Here is a 21,393-nt window from a genome sequence, read left to right as displayed (position 1 = left end):
ATCTTCTCCAATCTCTTCCTAGGCCGGCAAGTAAGGGCGTCCTCTATGGCCTGCTCTGTGATGGGTACCTCAATCCCCCTAACAAGTACCGAATCAAGGGTGTGGCGGAAGAAATTGCAGTAGAACTCCTGCACCCAAGATCGGTTCACCCGGCTCAATTCCCTATCCAAAAAGGCCAAACCCATCCGGTCAATACGCTGGTGGATGATGTCGGTCAAATCTAATGGAATAACCAGCTTCTTTTCAGTATTCAGATTCTTTGAATTGTAGCTTGGGAATCTGAGTTCACAGTAGAGATTGGGGAATTTGACCGTATCCTGAGCCGGTAGTAGTTGGTTTGCTTTATCCATGTCATGTAGAGGGTTTTGAGCATAGGCAAGCAGTGAAGCAAAAGTGGGGTTTGGTGTTTTCTTCCTCTTTTTGGAAGATGATGCTTTTCCTTTCCCTTTATCCGTCATCCTGAAAAGTAGAATAGAATATAGGCAATTAAACACTTAGCATGAAGCAAGTAAAACATTTTCAGGCTGTAAGATAGATGGCAAGCAAACATGATGTGAATTAAACTTGAAACATGGACATCAAGTAAGAATCAGAGAACATAGCCATAAACCAAGAATTCAATGTTTCCAACAATGTGCACAATTTACAAGGAATAGGCATGTTCATCATCATGGCTCAAAGTGATGGTCAAGAGGGTTAAAAATGCAAGTGAATGTCAATTCCAGGAGTCAGATAAAAAAAACGGAAATTAGCCCAATTATGAACTTGCGTGCATTAGGCAAATGTTCAAAGAATTAATATGCCAAGTTCAATTTGTCAATAAAGACTAGAAAGAAAATAATTCTTGAAAATTGGGCAGCATTCCAGCTTAAAATTGGACGTTCCCGGATTGTAACATAGCACAAGCAGCATGAATACAATATCAACCAATCACAGTAGCAATAAGAAAGCATCCAGGCAGCACAAATTGCATACAGAGCAACTCAAATTTGGCACTTAGCAAACAAGCAAACAAACAGAAAATAAACACAAACGGAGCACTTATCAGGCCTAGAATCCTCTATCCAGCCCTAGCTACCTAACCGCAATTATTTCTAACTAATCCTAACATTCAACATTTGAAATCAGACTACTAACAGAAATATACAGTAATTAACAGAAATGAACAATTAAAGAGGACAGAATTTGGAGCAGGAACCTAGGAGCGGGGAAGAACCGAGAATGGGAAGGGGAAATGGGACTGGACAGGGTCGGCAGAATCACTGAGAGGTGCCGCCGTGGATGGTGGCGGTGAGTGGGTGACGGCAGTGGCGGTTTTGCAAGAGAGCAGGGGGAGAGAGAGAGAGGAGGCGAGTGGATGAGAGAGAGAGAGAGCAAATGGGAGTGGTTGTGATGAGAGAAGGAAAGAGGGTGCCCGTCCGGTGGTGGTTGCTGGTGGAGCAACAGTGGCGGCCGAAGTGGGAGGAAGAAGGGAGGAATCGGGGATGGGGGGGTGGTGATAGGGAGAGGAAGAGGGAGGAGAGGGAAGGTGGGGTAGCCGGTGATGAGACAAAGAGAGAGATTGCCCGTCCGGCGGTGGCTGCCGGCGGAGCAACAGTGGCGGAGGGGGTTAGAAGAAGAAGAAGATGGAAATGGGGTTTTTTTGCGCGACTGCGCAGTGCGCGTCGCGCACCTTGCGCGTCCGCGCGCATTAAGGAATCTAGGGACCTACGCGTGCGCGCACAATGCGCCCACGCGTAGACGATCAAAATAGGCAAGGATGCGTGCGCGTACCGTGCACGCACGCGTGCAAGGAGTTGGGCTGGAGGCCTAAGGTTGGCCCATATGAGGCCTAACTCTCTGGTCAATGGCCTGGGGGTTGCACTACCAGGCCTGCGCGTACGCGGTATGTGCGCGTCCGCGTATAGTTGGCAGTTTGCTATAGGGCGCACAAGCGCGATACGTGCGCTCACGTCCTTTTCCTCTCTTGGCTTATGGACGCGCACGCGGCATGTACGCGTCCGCGCGGGTTGAGTTGGGCCAGGGGCTTATTGTTTGCCCAGAGCCGGCTCAACTCTCTGGGTGTTGGCCCAGAAGTTGCAGCAGCCGATTGACGCGTACGCGGCAGGTGCGCGTACGCGTGCGTTTCCTTATAGTAGTATGGACGCGCACGCACGTAGTGCGCGTCAACGTGGAGTGAGTTGGGTTTGAGGCACAATGCTGGCCTATGAGAGGCCCAACTCTCTGGAATATGGGTGATGATGCATCCGCTCATGGACGCGTGCGCGTACATGGTGCGCGCGCGTCCACCCCTTTTTTTTTTTGAATAAGAAAATGCCTAAAAGCTCTAAATTGCCCAAAGACTCCCCATGGTGCCTACAACTCCTTATTTAGTCAAAAACCACACACTTTCTAAAATACAAGTTGGTTTTGAGATTTATTCTGTTTCTACTAAGCACAACATACATGTTAAGATGCTAGCAACCAATGTACACAAACAAGCTGATTATGAAATGAAAAACCACCTACAATAGTAACTCCAATCATTTATTAAACAAAATTAGAAGGGAGTGGAAAGAGTTTACCATGGTGGGGTGTCTCCCACCTAGCACTTTTTGTTAAAGTCCTTAAGTTGGACATTTGGTGGAGTCCTTGCTAGGGTGGCTTATGCTTAAACTCTTCTTCGAATCCCCACCAGTGTTTGCTCTTCCAATAGCCTCCGGGATCCCAGTTTAAACGTACAAGGCTTTCAAGGGGGCCTAAGCAAGTAACAGGGCCCCTAAGTTGATAGTGATCTATGTATGTTCCGGGGTCCCATACTTTGTTTGTCAACCCATTTTCTTCTTGATCTTCATGCTTCCAATAGGGTGGCAAACTTATTGAATTCTCCTTGTAACTCATACTCATCATCTTAATCCCATTGAGTTTGGCTTCACTCAACTTTTGAAACTCAAAGTTTGATCTTCCGTCCTTTATGCACCTTGATTCGAATTGTCCACCAACATCTAATCCGTTCTTACTCTCTAGCCCACAAAGAGTTCTAAGTTGACCGTCCGTTTCTAACAACGCATATTGATATGGGCCAAGAAAATTAAAGGATGAGATGATTACCCACTCAATTTGTGATTGGGACGGCGACTTAGCAAGGAAGATATTCAATGATCCTGACATTGTGGGTTCCACTTCCGTTGGCTTCTCCATGATGATTTCCATCTTTTGATAACTCTTTTTAAATTCTTCTTGTTTGCTAACTTCCTTCAAACCTTTATCATTGATCAAGTTATGTGTTGGAGGTTGCGCACCCTTCTCAACATTGGTTTCACATTCGAAGGGGGAAGCTTCAACAAGATCACCATTGTCACTTGATGTAGAGTTATTTTCGTTGATGGGACTTCCTTCTTGTTCAACCTCCTCTAGGTCTTCTTCTACTTCTTTATCTTCAATAATCTTCATTTCCTCCGCTTGTTGCAACACACACTCCATTTCCTTGTGCCTAACTTGAGACTCTAAAGTCTCTCTCATACCTCCCTCTGTGGTTGCTTTCTCACAATCATCCGTGAACTGATTTCGCTTGTGATATGAATCCCAAGAATCTATCTTTTGACGGATGGTTGCTTGAAGTCGATCCATTTCTTCCTTGAAATGATCCCTTAATTCTTGTTCCACTTTACTAACATAAGTAGGATCATATTGCTCTTGGATTAATGGACATTGATATGCTTCCATGGAGGTTTGTGGCGAGAGGAGAAATCATAATATGGTTGGAAAGAAGATTCATCAAAGCTTTGACGTGGGAAGTCATTTTGGTTATTGGTAGAGGGTGAACTTATACGGGACGTAAATTCTTGGAGGGTAGAGGTGAAACTAGTGAAGGCGGTTTGGAGCTCTTCTTGCTCTTGAAGAATGATACCAAGTGCATCATCCATGGGGACTTGGGTTGGAGGGTAAAAATGTTGGAGTGGTGGTGATTCAAGGGTTGCTTGTTCATAATCGTCACAAGGGTATGCATAGGGGGAATATAGATTTGGATCATATGTAGGCAATTGGTGGAAATAAGATGTGGGTTGAGAATATGGTGTGTAGAATGATGGTGGTTGAGAGGTATAACCATGATAAGAGTCATCATATCCATAGGAATGATATGCATTATAGGAAGGATTACCATCATAGTAACTTGAAGGGGAAGGTTGCCATGATGATTGCTCATATGGATATGGCGGCCCTCCTAAGAATTCATCTCTCCCATAATGCGAGCCATCATTCAAGTTTTCATCGCCTACAACATAGTCATAGTTATATCCAAAACCACAAGGATGAGAATTCATAGTGGCAAATAGGAACAAAACTAATAGAGATCTAAAACTAACAAAAACCAACAAACAAACAAAAGACAAACATATTCACAATATTCACATATTTACATTAACCAAAAACATGGCACTCATTTGGATTCTATTGATTCATTAGAGATCTCATTTTCATTGTTGTTCATTGTTGATTGTTGTTTTCTCTTGTGTTGAATTGCTTTGATTCTAAATCTCTTCTCAATTTTACTATGTCTTTCATTCTTGCTCTCCAAGTGTTTGAGAAAATGCCAACTTTAGATATGGAGTAGCATTCCCTCACTTGGCCTAGTGATTGAGTCATTGGAGACACTTGAATAATGGATGTCAATTGTTGATTAAGAATTGAGGATTGCTAATTGACTTAGAATGCACTAAAGCTAGACTTCCCTAGGGTAAGACTAGGACTTGTGACTTGAGTTAATTACTTTTACTTGACTTTCCTCTATAACTAGGGGTTAACTAAGTGAAGCAACACTCCTTTGTTATCACAATTGAAGGAAGCTATAGTGATGGGACTTCCAATGTTCAACCTTGGCCAAGGCTTTTAATATTGATTGACTGTTGTTTTCTTTTGTTAGCACTCTTATGCCACACTCTCCAAGCCACCAAAGACCACTTAACCAATAACATGCATCCTTGTAGCATTCCTAGGGAAGAACGACTCGGGACTAATACTCTCGATTATAGATTGTAGATTTGTTTGATGATGGATTTTGCGTCGGTTTAGACTATACTACGACTGATTACTTGATAATTTCTATACCGGCAAAAATCCATTCGTCAGTTGTACACCCTCTTCAGCATCAATTTCAACCGTCTTGGAAGGAGGCTCTATGTCTTGACTTTCTCATGGAGGTTCTACATCTCCTAAGTCTTCAACCACTTCTTCTTCTTCAATAATTCCGGCTTCCTCTACTTGTTCCAGTACAAAGTCATGCTCCGTACTGTTCACTGGAGTTTCTAGTATCTTCTTCATACTACGTTCTTCATTAGATTGTCCACATGAAGCCATGGGGGTTCCTTGAGTGTCCGAACGTCGGGAGGCTAATTGACTCATTAGGAGTTGCCCCAATTGATGAAGGGTTGCCTGACATCGATCCACTGTTTCCTTGAGACGATCATTTGCCTCTTGATGCACTCGGTTTTCATAAATAGGATCATAATGCTCTTGGATTGATGGATATGGAGATGGTGAATACTGAAGTGGTGGTTCTTGTGAGTAATTGGATTGGAATTGGGGTGGTTCTATATATGGTTCATATGGCTCATAAGGTGGTTGGTATGGTGGTTGAGGGTTAGGGTCATATGGAGGTGAATGGCGGAAAGGGGCTTGTGAGTATGGTGGTCTAAAGTCATGTTGAAGAGGGGGTTCATAGGCATATGGTGGTGGTTGTTGATAATCAAAAGAGCGCTCACCATAGCCATCATCTTGATATGCATCATAGAATGGTTGTTGATAGTCCATTGGAGGTGGTTGTTGCCATGAGGGTTGATCAAATCCTTGTGGCTCCTCCTATCTTTGATTGTTCCAACCATGGTGCATGTTGTCATTATAATCTCCTCTTCCTGCAACATAATTGTAACCAGACTCATAGCCAAAGGGGTGAGAGTTCATAGTAGTTAGAGAAAATAAAAACAAAAATTAATAAAAAGAAAATATTTTGAAAAAGATATAATTTTTGAAAAAGATAGGAAGAAAAATAAATTTTTTTTAAATATTTACAATAACCAATAATAAGGCACACGTTTACAATTCCCCGGCAACGGCGCCATTTTGACGTTAGGATTTTTGCCAGTAAAGAATTTCATAAAAACAGTCGCGTTGTAGATATAGTCTCTAAACCGACAGAAATCCCTTCGTGCAAAAGTTTTGGTTGTCACAAGTAACAAACCCCTTTTTAAAATTGATAACCGAGTATTTAAACCTCGGGTCGTCTTCTCAAGGAATTGCAGGGAAGTATGTTCTTATTATTGGTTATGAGTTTGTAAATTGGAGGATGTTGAGTTTGGGCAATGCGCACAGGTATATTTTCAAGCAATAAAAATTAATAAATAACTGTAAAATAAACTCTTGGCAAGGTATGCGAACTGGAGGTCCTATCCCAGTTATCCTTATCAATTGTAATGAGAATTGGATTTTTCTCCCACTTTGTTAACCTCTAACTATGAAGGTAAGTTAAGTGGATGAATTAATTCCAATTTTCAATCAACAATGAGTTTGATAAATCAAGAGTTACCAATTGTTTAACCAAGGCCAAAAGGGGAAAAACTAAATCTACTAGAATAACAATATCCTCATATTGGGAATAATAAAAAGGAACAATCATAAACTGAAATGCTTCAAATATCATTAAATAAAATATTCAAATCTTAACATGGAAAAGTTCATAAGCCAATTAGGCAACATATCTAATACAAGCAAGCATTCAAGTGTCTGAAAATAAGAAATAACAAAGAGTAAAAGAACATTGAACCTGGGATTGAGAGTTACTCTTAAAACTAAGAGAAGTCCTAAATCCTAAATCCTAATCCTAAAGAGAGAGAGGAGAGAACCTCTCTCAAAACTAGATCTAAATCATGGAAAGTGAATTATGAAAGCATGATAATGAATGGATGCATTCCCCCACTTTATAGCCTCTAATCTGTGTTTTCTGGGCCGAGAACTGGGTCAGAAACAGCCCAGAATTCGCTGGTTGCGAATTTAACTTCGCTGATTTTCGTCACTTGCGATGCGGCCGCATGGAGCACGCGGTCGCGTCGCTTAGCGTCAGGGTCACTATGGCATATTATATATCAAATCGAAGCCCCGGACGTTAGCTTTCCAACGCAACTAGAACCGCGTCATTTGAACCTCTGTAGCTAAAGTTATAGCCGTTTGAGTGCGAAGAGGTCAGGCTGGATAGCTTAGCAGTTTCTCCAACTTCTTGTATTCCTTCTACTTTTGCATGCTTCCTTTCCATCCTCTGAGTCATTCCTGCCAGGTCTGATAGTCATAGAGGGCAGTTCCGGATATTCTCTGCTTGTCTGTTTGCCACAGATTAGCATAAAATTCTTGAACCATGTTTCTTCCCACCTTTGTTTCAGGATTAGCTAGGACTTCCCAGTTCCTGTTTCGAATTTGCTCTTGGATCTCCGGATATTCATCTTCTTTCAGATCGAATTTAACTTCCCGGATCACTGACCTTAGACCCATTATTTTGTAGTAATGGTCTGAATGTTCTTTGGTTAAGAACTTCCCTTGATTCCAAAGTGGTTTTGGAATACTCTCTTTCTTTCCTCTTGGAGTGGGTTGTTTTCCTTTAGGAGCCATGATCTTAGTAGGTATGGTTTAGTGACCATGGATAAACACACCAAACTTAGAGGTTTGCTTATCCTCAAAGAAAAGAAAGGAAAGGAGAGGGATAGAAAGAGAGCTATGATCAAATGGTGGATGAGAGGAGGGAGGCCGAATGTGGCTTTAAAGGGACGGGGTGGGTTTTCAAGAATTTTGAGAAAAGATAAGATAGAAGATATGATTTGTAAAAGATAGATATGATAGGAAAAAGATATAAGTTAAAATTAAAAAGTTTTGAAAGATATTTGAAAAAGATAAATCTGAATTTTTATTTTGAAAAAGATTTGAAAAGATAATTGAGTTTTGAAAAAAAAATTGAAAAGAAGTTGGATGAGATTTGAAAAGGATTTGTGTTTATGAATTAAGATACATTTGATATTTTTGAAAAAGGAATTTTAGAAATTAGGATTAAAAGTTTTGGAATTGAAGGATGAGAGTTCGTAACATGTTTATGCAAGAAATCATGAATTGGAATAAAAATTTTTGAAAAAAGTGAATTGAAAATGAATTTACCTCCTCCCCACAATCCTAGCGTTAAACGCCCAAACGCTGCATGTTTTGGGCGTTTAACGCCCATTTGCAGCTTCTTCTGGGCGTTCAACGCCCAGCTGTTGCTTCTAGCTGGCGTTGAACACTAGAAACTCCTTTGTCACTGGGCATTTTTCTGAACGCCCAGGACGCTGTAAATCTGGCGTTAAACGCCCAGAAGGTGCTTCTTTCTGGCGTTCAATGCCCAGAAGATGCTTCTTTCTGGCATTTAACGCCCAGATGGCTATCCTTACTGGTGTTGAACACCCAGTAGATGCTTCTTTTGGGCGTTCAACGCCCAAAACAGCTTTTACTAGCTTTTTTGCACCAGTGAGCTTCCTTTTTGCTGTTTTATCCTCTGAATCCTTCTGTAACTCTGTGAACTCAAGAAATTGCTATTTTACCTTGAAGATAATTGACATAAACCTGTAAAAAGCAATTAATTAACAAATAAGCTTTGTAAATGGCTGGGTTGCCTCCCAGCAAGCGCTTCTTTATTGTCTTTAGCTGGACTATTACTGAGCTTTACTCGAGTCTCGGTTTTGAGCACTCTTGCTCAAAATTACCTTCAAGATAATGTTTGACTCTCTGTCCATTAACAATGAAATTTTTGTTAGAATCATTATCCTGAAGCTCTACGTATCCATATGGTGACACACTTGTAATCACATATGGACCTCTCCACCGGGATTTCAATTTCCCGTGAATAATCTGAGCCTAGAGTTAAATAGCAGAACTTTCTGCCCTGGCTCAAAGACTTTGGATGACAGTTTCTTATCATGCCATCTTTTTGCTTTCTCCTTGTAAATTTTTGCATTTTCAAAAGCATTGAGTCTAAATTCCTCTAGCTCATTTAACTGGAGCAATCATTTTTCTCCAGCTAACTTGGCATCAAAGTTTAGGAATCTGGTTGCCCAGTAGGCCTTATGTTCCAGCTCCACTAGCAAGTGACAGGCCTTTCCATACACAAGCTAGTATGGAGAGGTCCCTATAGGAGTCTTGAATGCTGTTCTGTATGCCCACAGAGCATCATCCAAGCTTCTTGCCCAATCCCTTCTACGGTTAATCACTGTCCGTTCCAGGATTCTTTTAAGTTCTCTGTTAGAGACTTCAGCTTGCCCATTTGTCTGTGGATGATATGGAGTGGCTACCCTGTGGCTAACTCCATATCGAATCAAAGCAGAGTAAAGCTATTTATTGCAGAAATGAGTGCCCCCATCACTGATTAATACTCTAGGGGTACTAAATCTGCTGAAGATGTATTTCTGGAGGAATTTCAGCACTGTCTTAGTGTCATTAGTGGGTGTTGCAATAGCTTCCACCCATTTGGATACATAATCCACTGTCACCAGAATATAAGTGCTTGAGTATGATGGTGGGAAAGGCCCCATGAAGTCAATACCCCATACATCAAACAACTCAATCTCCGAGATCCCTTGTTGAGGCATGGCATAACTGTGGGGCAGATTGCCAGATCTTTGGCAACTGTCACAGTTAAGTACAAACACTCGGGGGTCTTTATAGAGAGTAGGCCAGTAGAAGCCACATTGGAGGACTCTTGTGGCTGTTCACTCACTTCCAAAATATCCTCCATACTGTGATCCATGGCAGTGCCAGAGGATCTTCTGTGCTTCTTCTTTAGGCACACATCTACGAATTACTCCGTCTGCACATCTCTTGAAGAGATATGATTCATCCCAAAGATAGTACTTTGCATCCGTGATCAATTTCTTTGATCGTTGCCTATTGTACTCTTTGGGTATGAATCTCACTGCCTTGTAGTTTGCAATGTCTACAAACCATGGCACTTCCTGGATGGCAAAGAGTTGCTCATCTGGAAAGTTTTCAGAGAACTCAATAAGAGGGATGGACGCCCCTTCTACTAGTTCTATTCGGGACAGGTGATCTGCTACTTGATTCTCTGTCCCATTTCTGTCTCTTATTTCTATATCAAACTCTTGCAGAAGCAACACCTATCTTATAAGTCTGGGTTTTGAATCCTGCTTTGTGAGTAGGTATTTAAGAGCAGCATGGTCAGTGTACACAACCACTTTTGATCCTACTAAGTAAGATCTGAACTTGTCAATGGCGTAAACCACTGCAAGTAACTCTTTTTCTGTGGTCGTGTAGTTCCTTTGTGCGTCATTTAAAACACGATTGGCATAGTAAATAACGTGTAGAAGCTTGTCATGCCTTTGTCCCAACACTGCACCAATGGCATGGTCACTGGCATCACACATCAATTCAAATGGTAATGTCTAATCTGGTGCAGAGATGACTGGTGCCATGACCAGCTTAGCTTTCAGAGTCTCAAACGCCTGCAGACACTCCTTATCAAAGATAAATGGCGTGTCAGCAGCTAGCAGACTACTCAGAGGTTTGGCAATTTTTGAAAAATCTTTTATAAACCTCCTATAGAATCCTGCATGCCCCAGAAAGCTTCTGATTGCCTTAACATTGGCAGGTGGTGGTAATTTTTCAATTACCTCTCCCTTAGCTTGATCCACCTCTACTCCCTTGTTCAAAATTTTGTACCCAAGGACAATTCCTTCAGTCACCATAAAGTGACATTTTTCCCAGTTTAAAACCAGGTTAGTCTCTTGGCACCTCTTTAGAAGAAGTGCTAGATGGTCAAGACATGAGCTGAATGAGTCTCCATATCAGAGAAAATAGAGAGCATGCACCTTTGAAAGGTTGCAGGTGCATTGTACAGGCCAAATGGCATCCTTCTGTATGCAAATACGCCGGATGGACATGTGAATGCTGTTTTCTCTTGATCTTGGGGATCTACTACAATTTGATTATAACCTGAATATCCATCCAGGAAGCAGTAGTATTCATGACCAGCTAGTCTTTCTAGCATTTGGTCTATGAATGGTAAAGGAAAATGATCCTTTCTGGTAGCTGTATTGAGCCTTCTGTAATCAATACACATGCGCCACCCTGTAACTGTTCTTGTAGGAACCAGTTCATTTTTTTCATTATGAACCACTGTCATACCACCCTTCTTTGGGACGACTTGGACAGAGCTTACCCAGGGGCTATCAGAAATAGGATAAATAATCCTAGCCTCTAGTAATTTAGTGACCTCCTTCTGCACCACCTTCTTCATGGCTGGATTCAGCCGCCTCTGAGGTTGAACCACTGGCTTAGCGTCACCCTCCAATAGGATCTTGTGCATGCATCTGGCTGGGCTAATGCCCTTAAGATCACTGATGGACCACCCAAGAGCTGTCTTGTGTATCCTTAGCACTTGAATTAGTGCTTCCTCTTCCTGTGGCTCTAAGGTAGAGCTTATGATCACAGGGAAGGTATCACCTTCTCCCAGAAATGCATATTTCAGGGATGGTGGAAATGGTTTGAGCTCAGATTTAGGGGTTTTCTCCTCTTCCTGAGGGATTTTCAGAGGTTCTATTATTCTCTCAGATTCCTCCAGATCAGACTGAACATCTTTAAAGATGTCCTCTAGCTCTGATTCGAGACTCTCAGTCATATTGACCTCTTTTACCAGAGAGTCAATAATATCAATGCTCATGCAGTCATTTGGGGTGTCTGGATGCTGCATAGCTTTGACAACATTCAACTTGAACTCATCCTCATTGACTCTCAGGGTTACTTTCCCTTTTTAGACGTCAATGAGGGTTCGGTCAGTTGCTAGGAAAGGTCTTCCTAGAATCAGAATTGCACTCTTGTGCTCCTCTATTTCCAGTACCACAAAGTCAGTGGGAAAGGCAAATGGCCTAACCTTGACAATCATGTCTTCAATCACGCCTGATGGGTATTTAATGGAGCCATCAGCAAGTTGGAGACATATCCGGGTAGGTTTGACTTCTTCAGTCAAACCAAGCTTTTTGATAGTAGATGCATGTATTAGGTTGATACTTGCCCCAAAATCACATAGAGCTTGCTTGGTACAAGTACCCTCTAGTGTGCATGGTATCATAAAGCTTCCGGGATCCTTAAGCTTCTTGGCTAAGCTTTTTAGAATGACTGCACTACATTCTTTAGTGAGGTAAACTTTTTCAGTTTTCCTCCAATCCTTCTTATGACTTAAGATCTCTTTCATGAACTTAGCATAAGAGGGTATTTGCTCAAGTGCCTCAGCAAACGGAATCTTTATTTCTAGAGTCCTCAGATAGTCTGCAAAGCGGGAAAATTACTTATCCTATTTTGCTTGGTGGAGTTTCTGAGGATATGGCATTTTGGCTTTGTATTCCTCAACCTTAGTTGCTGCAGGTTTTTTCCTACAGATGTGGGTTGAGAAGCCTTTTTTGAAGGGTTATTATCAGCACTTACATGTGTCTGATCCCCCACTGTCATTTGAATGCCACGGGTGGAAGCTGGAGTGGCGTTAGACGCCAACTCCTTACCCGTTTCTGGCGTCTGAACGCCAGAACTGTGCTTCCTTTGGGCGTTCAACGCCAACTCCTTGCTTGTTTCTGACGTTAAACGCCAGGACTGAGCATGCGTTGGGCGTTCAACGCCAGCTTTCCACCCATTTTCTGGCATTTGAGCGCCAGAATTATTCCTCTCTCGGCTCTGACTGTCCTCAGAGGGATTTTGGGTAGCAGTCTGTTCAATTCTTGGCTTTCTACTGCCTTGAAGTGAGGTATTTAACGTTTTTCCACTTCTTAATTGAACTGCTTGGCACTCTTCTGTTATTTGTTTTGATAACTGCTATTCAGTTTGCTTTAACTGTATTTCCATATTCATATTAGCCATTCTTGTTTCTTGTAATATCTCCTTGAATTTGGCTAACTGTTTTGTTAGAAAATCTAATTGCTGATTGAATTCAGTAGCTTGATCTGCAGAACTGAGTTTAGCAGTTGCTGTTTTATCCTCTTTGTTGATGGAAGATTCACTGCTTAGGTACAGATGCTGATTTCTGGCAACTGTATCAATAAGCTCTTGAGCTTCTTCTATTGTCTTTCTCATGTGTATAGATCCACCAGCTGAGTGGTCTAGAGAAATCTGAGCTCTTTCTGTAAGCCCATAGTAGAAGATGTCTAATTGCACCCATTCTAAAAACATTTCAGAGGGGCATTTTCTTAGCATCTCTCTGTATCTCTCTGATGAGCGGATAATTTATACGCTTTTTGGCATTGTTTTTAGTATGTTTTAGTTAGTTTTTATTATATTTTTATTAGTTTTTAGTTAAAATTCACTTTTCTGGACTTTACTATGAGTTTGTGTGTTTTTCTGTGATTTCAGGTATTTTCTGGCTGAAATTGAGGGACCTGAGCAAAAATCTGATTCAGAGGCTGAAAAGGACTGTAGATGCTGTTGGATTCTGACCTCCCTGCACTCGAAGTGGATTTTCTGGAGCTACAGAAGCCCAATTGGCGCACTCTCAATTGCGTTGGAAAGTAGACATCCTGGGCTTTCCCGCAATGTATAATAGTCCATACTTTGCCCGAGATTTGATGGCCCAAACAGGCGTTTCAAGTCAGCTCAAGAATTCTGGCGTTTAACGCCGGAACTGGCACAAGAATGGGAGTTAAACGCCCAAACTGGCACAAAAGCTGGCGTTTAACTCCAAGAAAAGTCTCTACACAAGAAAGCTTCAATGATCAGCCCAAGTACACACCAAGTGGGCCCGGAAGTGGATTTTTATGTCATTTACTCATTTCTGTAAACCCTAGGCTACTAGTTATCTACAAATAGGACCTTTTACTATTGTATTGGGAGAATCTTAATAGCTATTTTCAAGTAGTCTTAGGCTATTGATGAGCGGATAATTTATACGCTTTTTGGCATTGTTTTTAGTACGTTTTTAGTATGATTTAGTTAGTTTTTAGTATAATTTTATTAGTTTTTAGTTAAAATTCACTTTTCTGGACTTTACTATGAGTTTGTGTGTTTTTCTGTAATTTCAGGTATTTTCTGGCTGAAATTGAGGGATCTGAGCAAAAATCTGATTTAGAGGCTGAAAAGGACTGCAGATGCTGTTGGATTCTGACCTCCCTGCACTCAAAGTGGATTTTCTAGAGCTACAGAAGTTCAATTGGCGCGCTCTTAACGGCATTGGAAAGTAGACATCCTGGGCTTTCCAGCAATGTATAATACTCCATACTTTGCCCGAGATTTGATGGCCCAAACTGGCGTTGCAAATCAGCTTCAGAATTCCCAGCGTTTAACGCTGGAACTGGCATAGAATTTGGAGTTAAACGCCCAAACTGGCATAAAAGCTGGCGTTTAACTCCAGAAATAGCCTCTACACGAAAATGCTTCAATGCTCAGCCCAAGCACACACCAAGTGTGCCCGGAAGTGGATTTTTCTGTCATTTACTCATTTCTGTAAACCCTAGGTTACTAGTTCACTATTAATAGGATCTTTTGACATTGTATCTGCACCTCATGACACTTTACACGTTTCTCATTGTATCTTCTACAGCATGAGTCTCTAAACCCCATGGTTGGGGGTGAGGATCTCTGCTGTGTCTTGATGGATTAATGCAATTACTACTGTTTCTTATTCAATCATGCTTGCTTCCGTTCTAAGATATCACTTGTTCTTAACCCGGATGAATGTGATGATCCGTGACACTCATCATATTCTCAACTATGAACACGTGCCTGACAACCACCTCCGTTCTACGTTAGATTGAGTAGATATCTCTTGGATTCCTTAATCAGAATCTTCGTGGTATAAGCTAGAATTGATGGCGGCATTCAAGAGAATCCGGAAGGTCTAAACCTTGTCTGTGGTATTCTGAGTAGGATTCAATGATTGAATGATTGTGACGAGCTTCAAACTCGCGATTGTGGGGCGTTAGTGACAGACGCAAAAGAATCACTGGATTCTATTCCGACATGATCGAGAACCGACAGCTGGATAGCTGTTGAACATTTCCACTGAAAGGATGGGAGGTAGCCATTGACAACGGTGAAACCCTACATACAGCTTGCCATGGAAGGAGCCCTGCGTGTTTGAAGAAGAAGAAGACAGTAGGAAAGCAGAGGTTCAGAAGACAGAGCATCTCCAAAACCTCAACCTATTCTCCATCACTGCAATTCAAGTACCTGTTTTATGTTCTTTTGCCTTTTTACAATCAATCCTGATAATCTTTGATATCCTGACTAAGAGTTACAAGATAACCATAGCTTGCTTCAAGCTGACAATCTCCGTGGGATCGACCCTTACTCACGTAAGGTATTACTTGGACGACCCAGTGCACTTGCTGGTTAGTTGTGCGGGATTGCAAAAGTGTGATTGCAATTTCGTGCACCAAGTTTTTGGCGCCGTTGCCGGGGATTGTTCGAGTTTGGACAACTGACGGCTTATCTTGTTGCTTAGATTAGGACTGTTTTATTTTTGTTGGTTTAGAGTCTTTTATTTAAGTATAATTTCATATTTTAAGTTTGGTGTCAATTGCATGCTTGTGTTTTTCTTTTAATTTTCGAATTTGCATGTCCTTAGTCCCTTTTTGATCTTTAAAAATTCTAAGTTTGGTGTCTTCTTTGTGTTTTTCTTAAAAATTTCGAAAATTCATGTTTGATTTTCTGAAAAATTTTAAGTTTGGTGTCTCTTTGTTGTTTTTATCTTTCCTCTTTTCAAAAAAATATATATACATATATATCTTGATTACTATTCACATCAATTCCCTTTTCTCCAATATGGACGTAAATGGGAATGAACAGTCCAAAAGGACTCTGGGGTCATATGCCAACCCCATTACAGCTGCATATGGGAGTAGCATCTATATACCTCCCATCAAAGCAAGCAGCTTTGAGCTAAACCCTCAACTCATTATCATGGTGCAGCAGAATTGCCAGTATTCCGGTCTTCCACAGGAAGAACCTACTGAGTTTCTGGCACAGTTCTTACAAATTGCTGACACAGTACGTGATAAAGAGGTAGATCAGGATGTCTACAGATTGTTACTGTTTCCATTTGCTGTAAGGGACCAAGCTAAGAAGTGGTTGAATAATCAACCTACAGCAAGCATAAAGACATGGAAACAATTATCAGACAAATTCCTGAATCACTTTTACCCTCCAAAAAGGATGACACAGCTAAGGCTGGACATCCAAGGCTTTAAACAAGAGGATAATGAATCACTCTATAATGCCTGGGAGAGGTATAGAGGTATGCTGAGAAAATGCCCCTCTGAAATATTTTCAGAATGGGTACAGTTGGACATCTTTTACTATGGGCTTACAGAAAAAGCTCAGATGTCTCTAGACCACTCAGCTGGTGGATCTATACATATGAGGAAGACTATTGAAGAGGCTCAAGAGCTTATAGATACTGTTGCTAGAAATCAACATTTGTACTCTAGCCATGAGTCCTCTACAAAAGAAGAAGTTGTGGCATTAGCCACTGATCCTAATCCTCAAGAACAGATGGTTGAGCTTACTCAACAATTACACCTAATGACAAAACAGTTAGCAGAATTTAAAGAGATGCTCCAAGAGACTAAAACTGCTAACAAGAACATGGAATCACAGTTGAATCAGGCAAAACAGCAGCTATCTAAACAAATAACAGAAGAATGCCAAGCAGTTCAACTGAGGAGTGGGAAGACACTGAATAACACTGCTCAAAGCAGCAAAAAGACAGTAAAGGAACAATTGACAGAGGATAGCCAAACCACTATCCAAAATCCCTCTGAGGACAGTAAGAGCCCAGAGAGGAATACTAATGGCGTTCAAACGCCAGAAAGGGAGGGAAAGCTGGCGTTAAACGCCCATTCCCTGCCCAGTTCTGGCGTTCAAACGCCAGAAAAGGGGGAAAAGTTGGCGTTAAACGCCCATTTTCCACCCAATCCTGGCGTTCAAACGCAAAAGGGGAACCAGACACCTGAGAGTGCTGATAGTAACCCCTCTAAAAAGGCTTCTCCAACCACCTCTGTAAGGAATAAACCTGCAGCAACTAAGGTTGAAGAGTATAAAGCCAAGATGCCTTATCCACAGAAACTTCGCCAAGCGGAACAGGATAAGCAATTTGCCCGCTTTGTAGACTATCTGAGGACTCTTGAAATAAAGATTCTGTTTGTAGAGGCACTTGAGCAAATACCTTCTTATGCTAAGTTCATGAAAGAGATCTTAAGCCATAAGAAGGATTGGAGAGAAACTGAAAAAGTGTTTCTCACTGAAGAATGCAGTGCAGTCATTCTGAAAAGATTTTTAGAAAAGCTTCAAGATCCAGGAAGCTTTATGATACCATGCACATTAGAAGGTGCTTGCACCAAGATAGCCCTGTGTGATCTTGGAGCAAGTATCAATCTAATACCTGCATCCACTATCAGAAAGCTTGGGTTGACTGAAGAAGTCAAACCAACCCGGATATGCCTCCAACTTGCTGATGGCTCCATTAAATATCCATCAGGCATAATTGAGGACATGATTGTCAAGGTTGGGCCATTTGCCTTTCCAACTGACTTTGTAGTGCTGGAAATGGAGGAGCACAAGAGTGCAACTCTCATTCTAGGAAGACCTTTCCTAGCAACTGGACGAACTCTCATTGATGTACAAAAAGGGGAAGTAACCCTAAGAGTCAATGAGGACGAGTTCAACTTGAATGCTGTAAAAGCTATGCAGCATCCAGACACACCAAATGACTGCATGGGCGCTGACATTATTGACTCTTTGGTGGAAGAGATCAATATGACTGAAAGTCTAGAAACAGAGCTTGAGGACATCTTCAAAGATGCTCAGCCTGATCAGGAAGAACCAGAGGAAACAAAAGAAATTTTGAAAATTCCTCAGAAGGAGGATAAGCCTCCAAAACCTGAACTCAAACCACTACCACCATCCCTGAAGTATGCATTTCTGGGAGAGGGTAGCACGTTTCCAGTGATTATAAGCTCTGCTTTAAATCCACAGGAAGAGGAAGCACTGATTCAAGTGCTAAGGACACACAAGACAGCTCTTGGGTGGTCCATAAGTGATCTTAAGGGCATTAGCCCAGCAAGATGCATGCACAAGATCCTATTGGAGGATAATGCCAAACCAGTGGTCCAACCACAAAGGCGGCTAAATCCAACCATGAAGGAGGTGGTGCAGAAAGAGGTCACTAAATTACTAGAGGCCGGGATTATTTATCCTATTTCTGATAGCCCCTGGGTGAGCCCTGTCCAAGTCGTCCCCAAGAAGGGAGGCATGACAGTAGTTCATAATGAAAAAAATGAACTGATTCCTACAAGAACAGTCACAGGGTGGCGCATGTGTATTGACTACAGAAGGCTCAATACCGCCACCAGAAAGGATCATTTTCCTTTGCCATTCATAGACCAAATGCTAGAAAGACTAGCTGGGCATGATTATTACTGCTTTTTGGATGGTTATTCAGGCTACAACCAAATTGCAGTAGATCCTCAGGACCAAGAGAAAACAGCATTCACTTGTCCTTCTGGCGTGTTTGCCTACAAGAGGATGCCTTTTGGTCTGTGTAATGCTCCTGCCACCTTTCAGAGATGCATGCTATCCATCTTCTCTGATATGGTGGAGAAATTCCTGGAAGTCTTCATGGATGACTTCTCAGTATATGGAGATTCATTCAGCTCCTGTCTTAACCACCTAGCACTTGTCCTGAAAAGATGCCAAGAGACTAACCTGGTTTTAAACTGGGAGAAATGTCACTTTATGGTGACTGAAGGAATTGTCCTTGGGCACAAAATTTCAAGCACGGGAATAGAGGTGGATAAGGCAAAGGTAGAAGTAATTGAAAAATTACCACCACCTGCCAACGTTAAGGCAATCAGAAGCTTTCTGGGGCATGCAGGATTCTACAGAAGGTTTATAAAGGATTTTTCGAAAATTGCAAAACCTCTGAGCAATCTGCTAGCTGCTGACACACCATTTGTGTTTGACACACAGTGTCTGCAGGCATTTGAGACCCTGAAAGTTAAGCTGGTCACAGCACCAGTCATCTCTGCACCAGACTGGACATTAGCATTCGAATTAATGTGTGATGCCAGTGACCATGCCATTGGTGCAGTGTTGGGACAGAGGCATAACAAGCTTCTGCACGTCATTTATTATGCTAGCCATGTTCTAAATGACGCACAGAAGAACTACACAACCACAGAAAAAGAGCTACTTGCAGTGGTCTATGCCATTGACAAATTTAGATCCTATTTAGTAGGATCAAAGGTGATTGTGTACACAGACCATGCTGCTCTTAAGTACTTACTCACAAAGCAGGATTCAAAACCCAGGCTCATAAGGTGGGTATTGCTTCTGCAAGAGTTTGATATAGAGATAAGAGACAGAAAAGGGACAGAGAACCAAGTAGCTGATCATCTGTCCCGACTAGAACCAGTAACTGGGGCGTCCCTCCCTTCTACTGAGATCTCTGAGACTTTCCCAGATGAGCAACTCTTTGCCATTCAGGAAGCTCCATGGTTTGCAGATATTGCAAATTATAAAGCTGTGAGGTTCATACCCCGGGAGTACAGCAGAGTGCAAAGAAAAAAATTGATTTCTGATGCCAAGTACTACCTATGGGATGAGCCTTATCTCTTTAAGAGATGTGCAGACGGAATAATCCGCAGATGTGTACCCAGAGAGGAAGCACAAAGAATCCTGTGGCATTGCCATGGATCACAATATGGAGGACACTTTGGAGGTGAGCGAACAGCAGCTAAGGTCCTCCAATGCGGATTCTACTGGCCTACTCTCTATAGAGATGCCTGAGAGTTTGTGCGCAACTGTGACAGTTGCCAAAGAGCTGGTAACTTGCCTCATGGTTACGCCATGCCTCAGCAAGGGATCTTAGAGATTGAATTGTTTGATGTATGGGGAATTGACTTCATGGGTCCCTTCCCACCATCATACTCAAACACTTATATTCTAGTGGCAGTAGACTATGTATCTAAATGGGTGGAAGCAATTGCCACACCCAACAATGATACTAAGACCGTGCTGAAATTCCTCCAGAAACACATCTTCAGCAGGTTTGGTGTTCCCAGAGTACTGATCAGTGATGGGGGCACTCATTTCTGCAATAAACAACTGTACTCTGCTATGGTCAGATATGGAATTAGCCACAAAGTAGCAACTCCGTATCACCCACAGACAAATGGGCAAGCTGAGGTCTCCAACAGAGAGCTCAAAAGAATCCTGAAACGGACTGTTATTGCCCGTAGAAAGGATTGGGCAAAGAGCTTGGATGATGCTCTGTGGGCGTACAGAACAGCATACAAGACTCCTATAGGAACTTCTCCATACCAACTGGTGTATTGGAAGGCCTGTCATCTGCCCGTGGAACTGGAACATAAAGCCTACTGGGCAACCAGATTCCTAAACATGGATGCTAAGTTAGCTGGTGAAAAAAGATTGCTCCAGCTAAATGAGCTAGAGGAATTCAGACTCAATGCCTTTGAAAATGCAAAAATCTATAAGGAAAAGGCAAAGAAATGGCATGACAAGAAATTGTCATCCAGAGTCTTTGAGCCAGGACAAAAGGTCCTGCTCTTCAACTCTAGGCTCAGATTGTTTCCAGGAAAGCTTAAGTCCCGCTGGAGGGGTCCATATGTGATTACGGGAGTATCACCATATGGATATGTCGAGCTTCAGGATAATGATTCTGACAAGAAGTTCATTGTCAATGGACAGAGGATCAAGCATTATCTTGAAAGCAACTTTGAGCAAGAATGCTCAAAACTGAGACTTGAGTGATTCTCAGTGAAGGTCCAGCTAAATACAATAAAGAAGCGCTTGCTGGGAGGCAACCCAGTAGTTAGAAGGGTATCTGTTCTGTTTAATCGATGTTGATATATATTCTTGAAAGGCATTTATCAAAATTAAAGGAATTCACAGAGTTACAGAAGGATTCAGTGCAAAAAGCAGAGAAAAATAGCTTACTGGCGAAAAAACGCCAGTAAGGGGCATTCTGGGCGTTAAACGCCAGAATGGGCACCATTCTGGGCGTTTAACGCCAGTAATTGTGCCATTTTGGGCGTTAAACGCCAGAATGGGCACCATTCTGGGCGTTTAACGCCAGGTGTGCAGCATCCTGGGCGTTTAGCAAAACGCCCAGTAAAGAAGGGATTTCTGGCGTTTAACGCCAGCCAGGATACCTGGCTGGGCGTTAAACGCCCAAATAGGCCACCAAGTGGGCGTTAAACGCCAGAATGGATACCATTCTGGGCGTTTAACGCCAGATAGGCAAGGGGAGGAGATTTTGTGTCCCACTTTAATTTTTTTCAAAATTTCTTGTTTTGATCCATATCCTTCTCCATAAACACATTACAAATTTTT

At 42.0% G+C, this 21,393-nt stretch overlaps 1 protein-coding gene across 1 annotated transcript in view; it reads left to right on the top strand.

Moving 5' to 3' along the window:
• Positions 1-1,377: 1,377 nt before the first annotated feature.
• Positions 1,378-21,393, top strand: part of LOC130979944 (methylthioribose kinase-like) — a 45,904-nt gene continuing 25,888 nt past the window's right edge. Inside the window, exon 1 of the mRNA XM_057903511.1 lies at positions 1,378-1,608. Within this exon, the coding sequence (XP_057759494.1) occupies positions 1,378-1,608 (231 nt within the window). The remainder of the gene's footprint in view (positions 1,609-21,393) is intronic.

Source organism: Arachis stenosperma, chromosome 1, assembly GCF_014773155.1.
Source record: "Arachis stenosperma cultivar V10309 chromosome 1, arast.V10309.gnm1.PFL2, whole genome shotgun sequence".
NCBI classification, from domain to species: Eukaryota; Viridiplantae; Streptophyta; class Magnoliopsida; order Fabales; family Fabaceae; genus Arachis; species Arachis stenosperma.
Note: the sequence above shows the minus strand (reverse complement) of the source record. Positions and strands in the feature narration are given on the sequence as shown.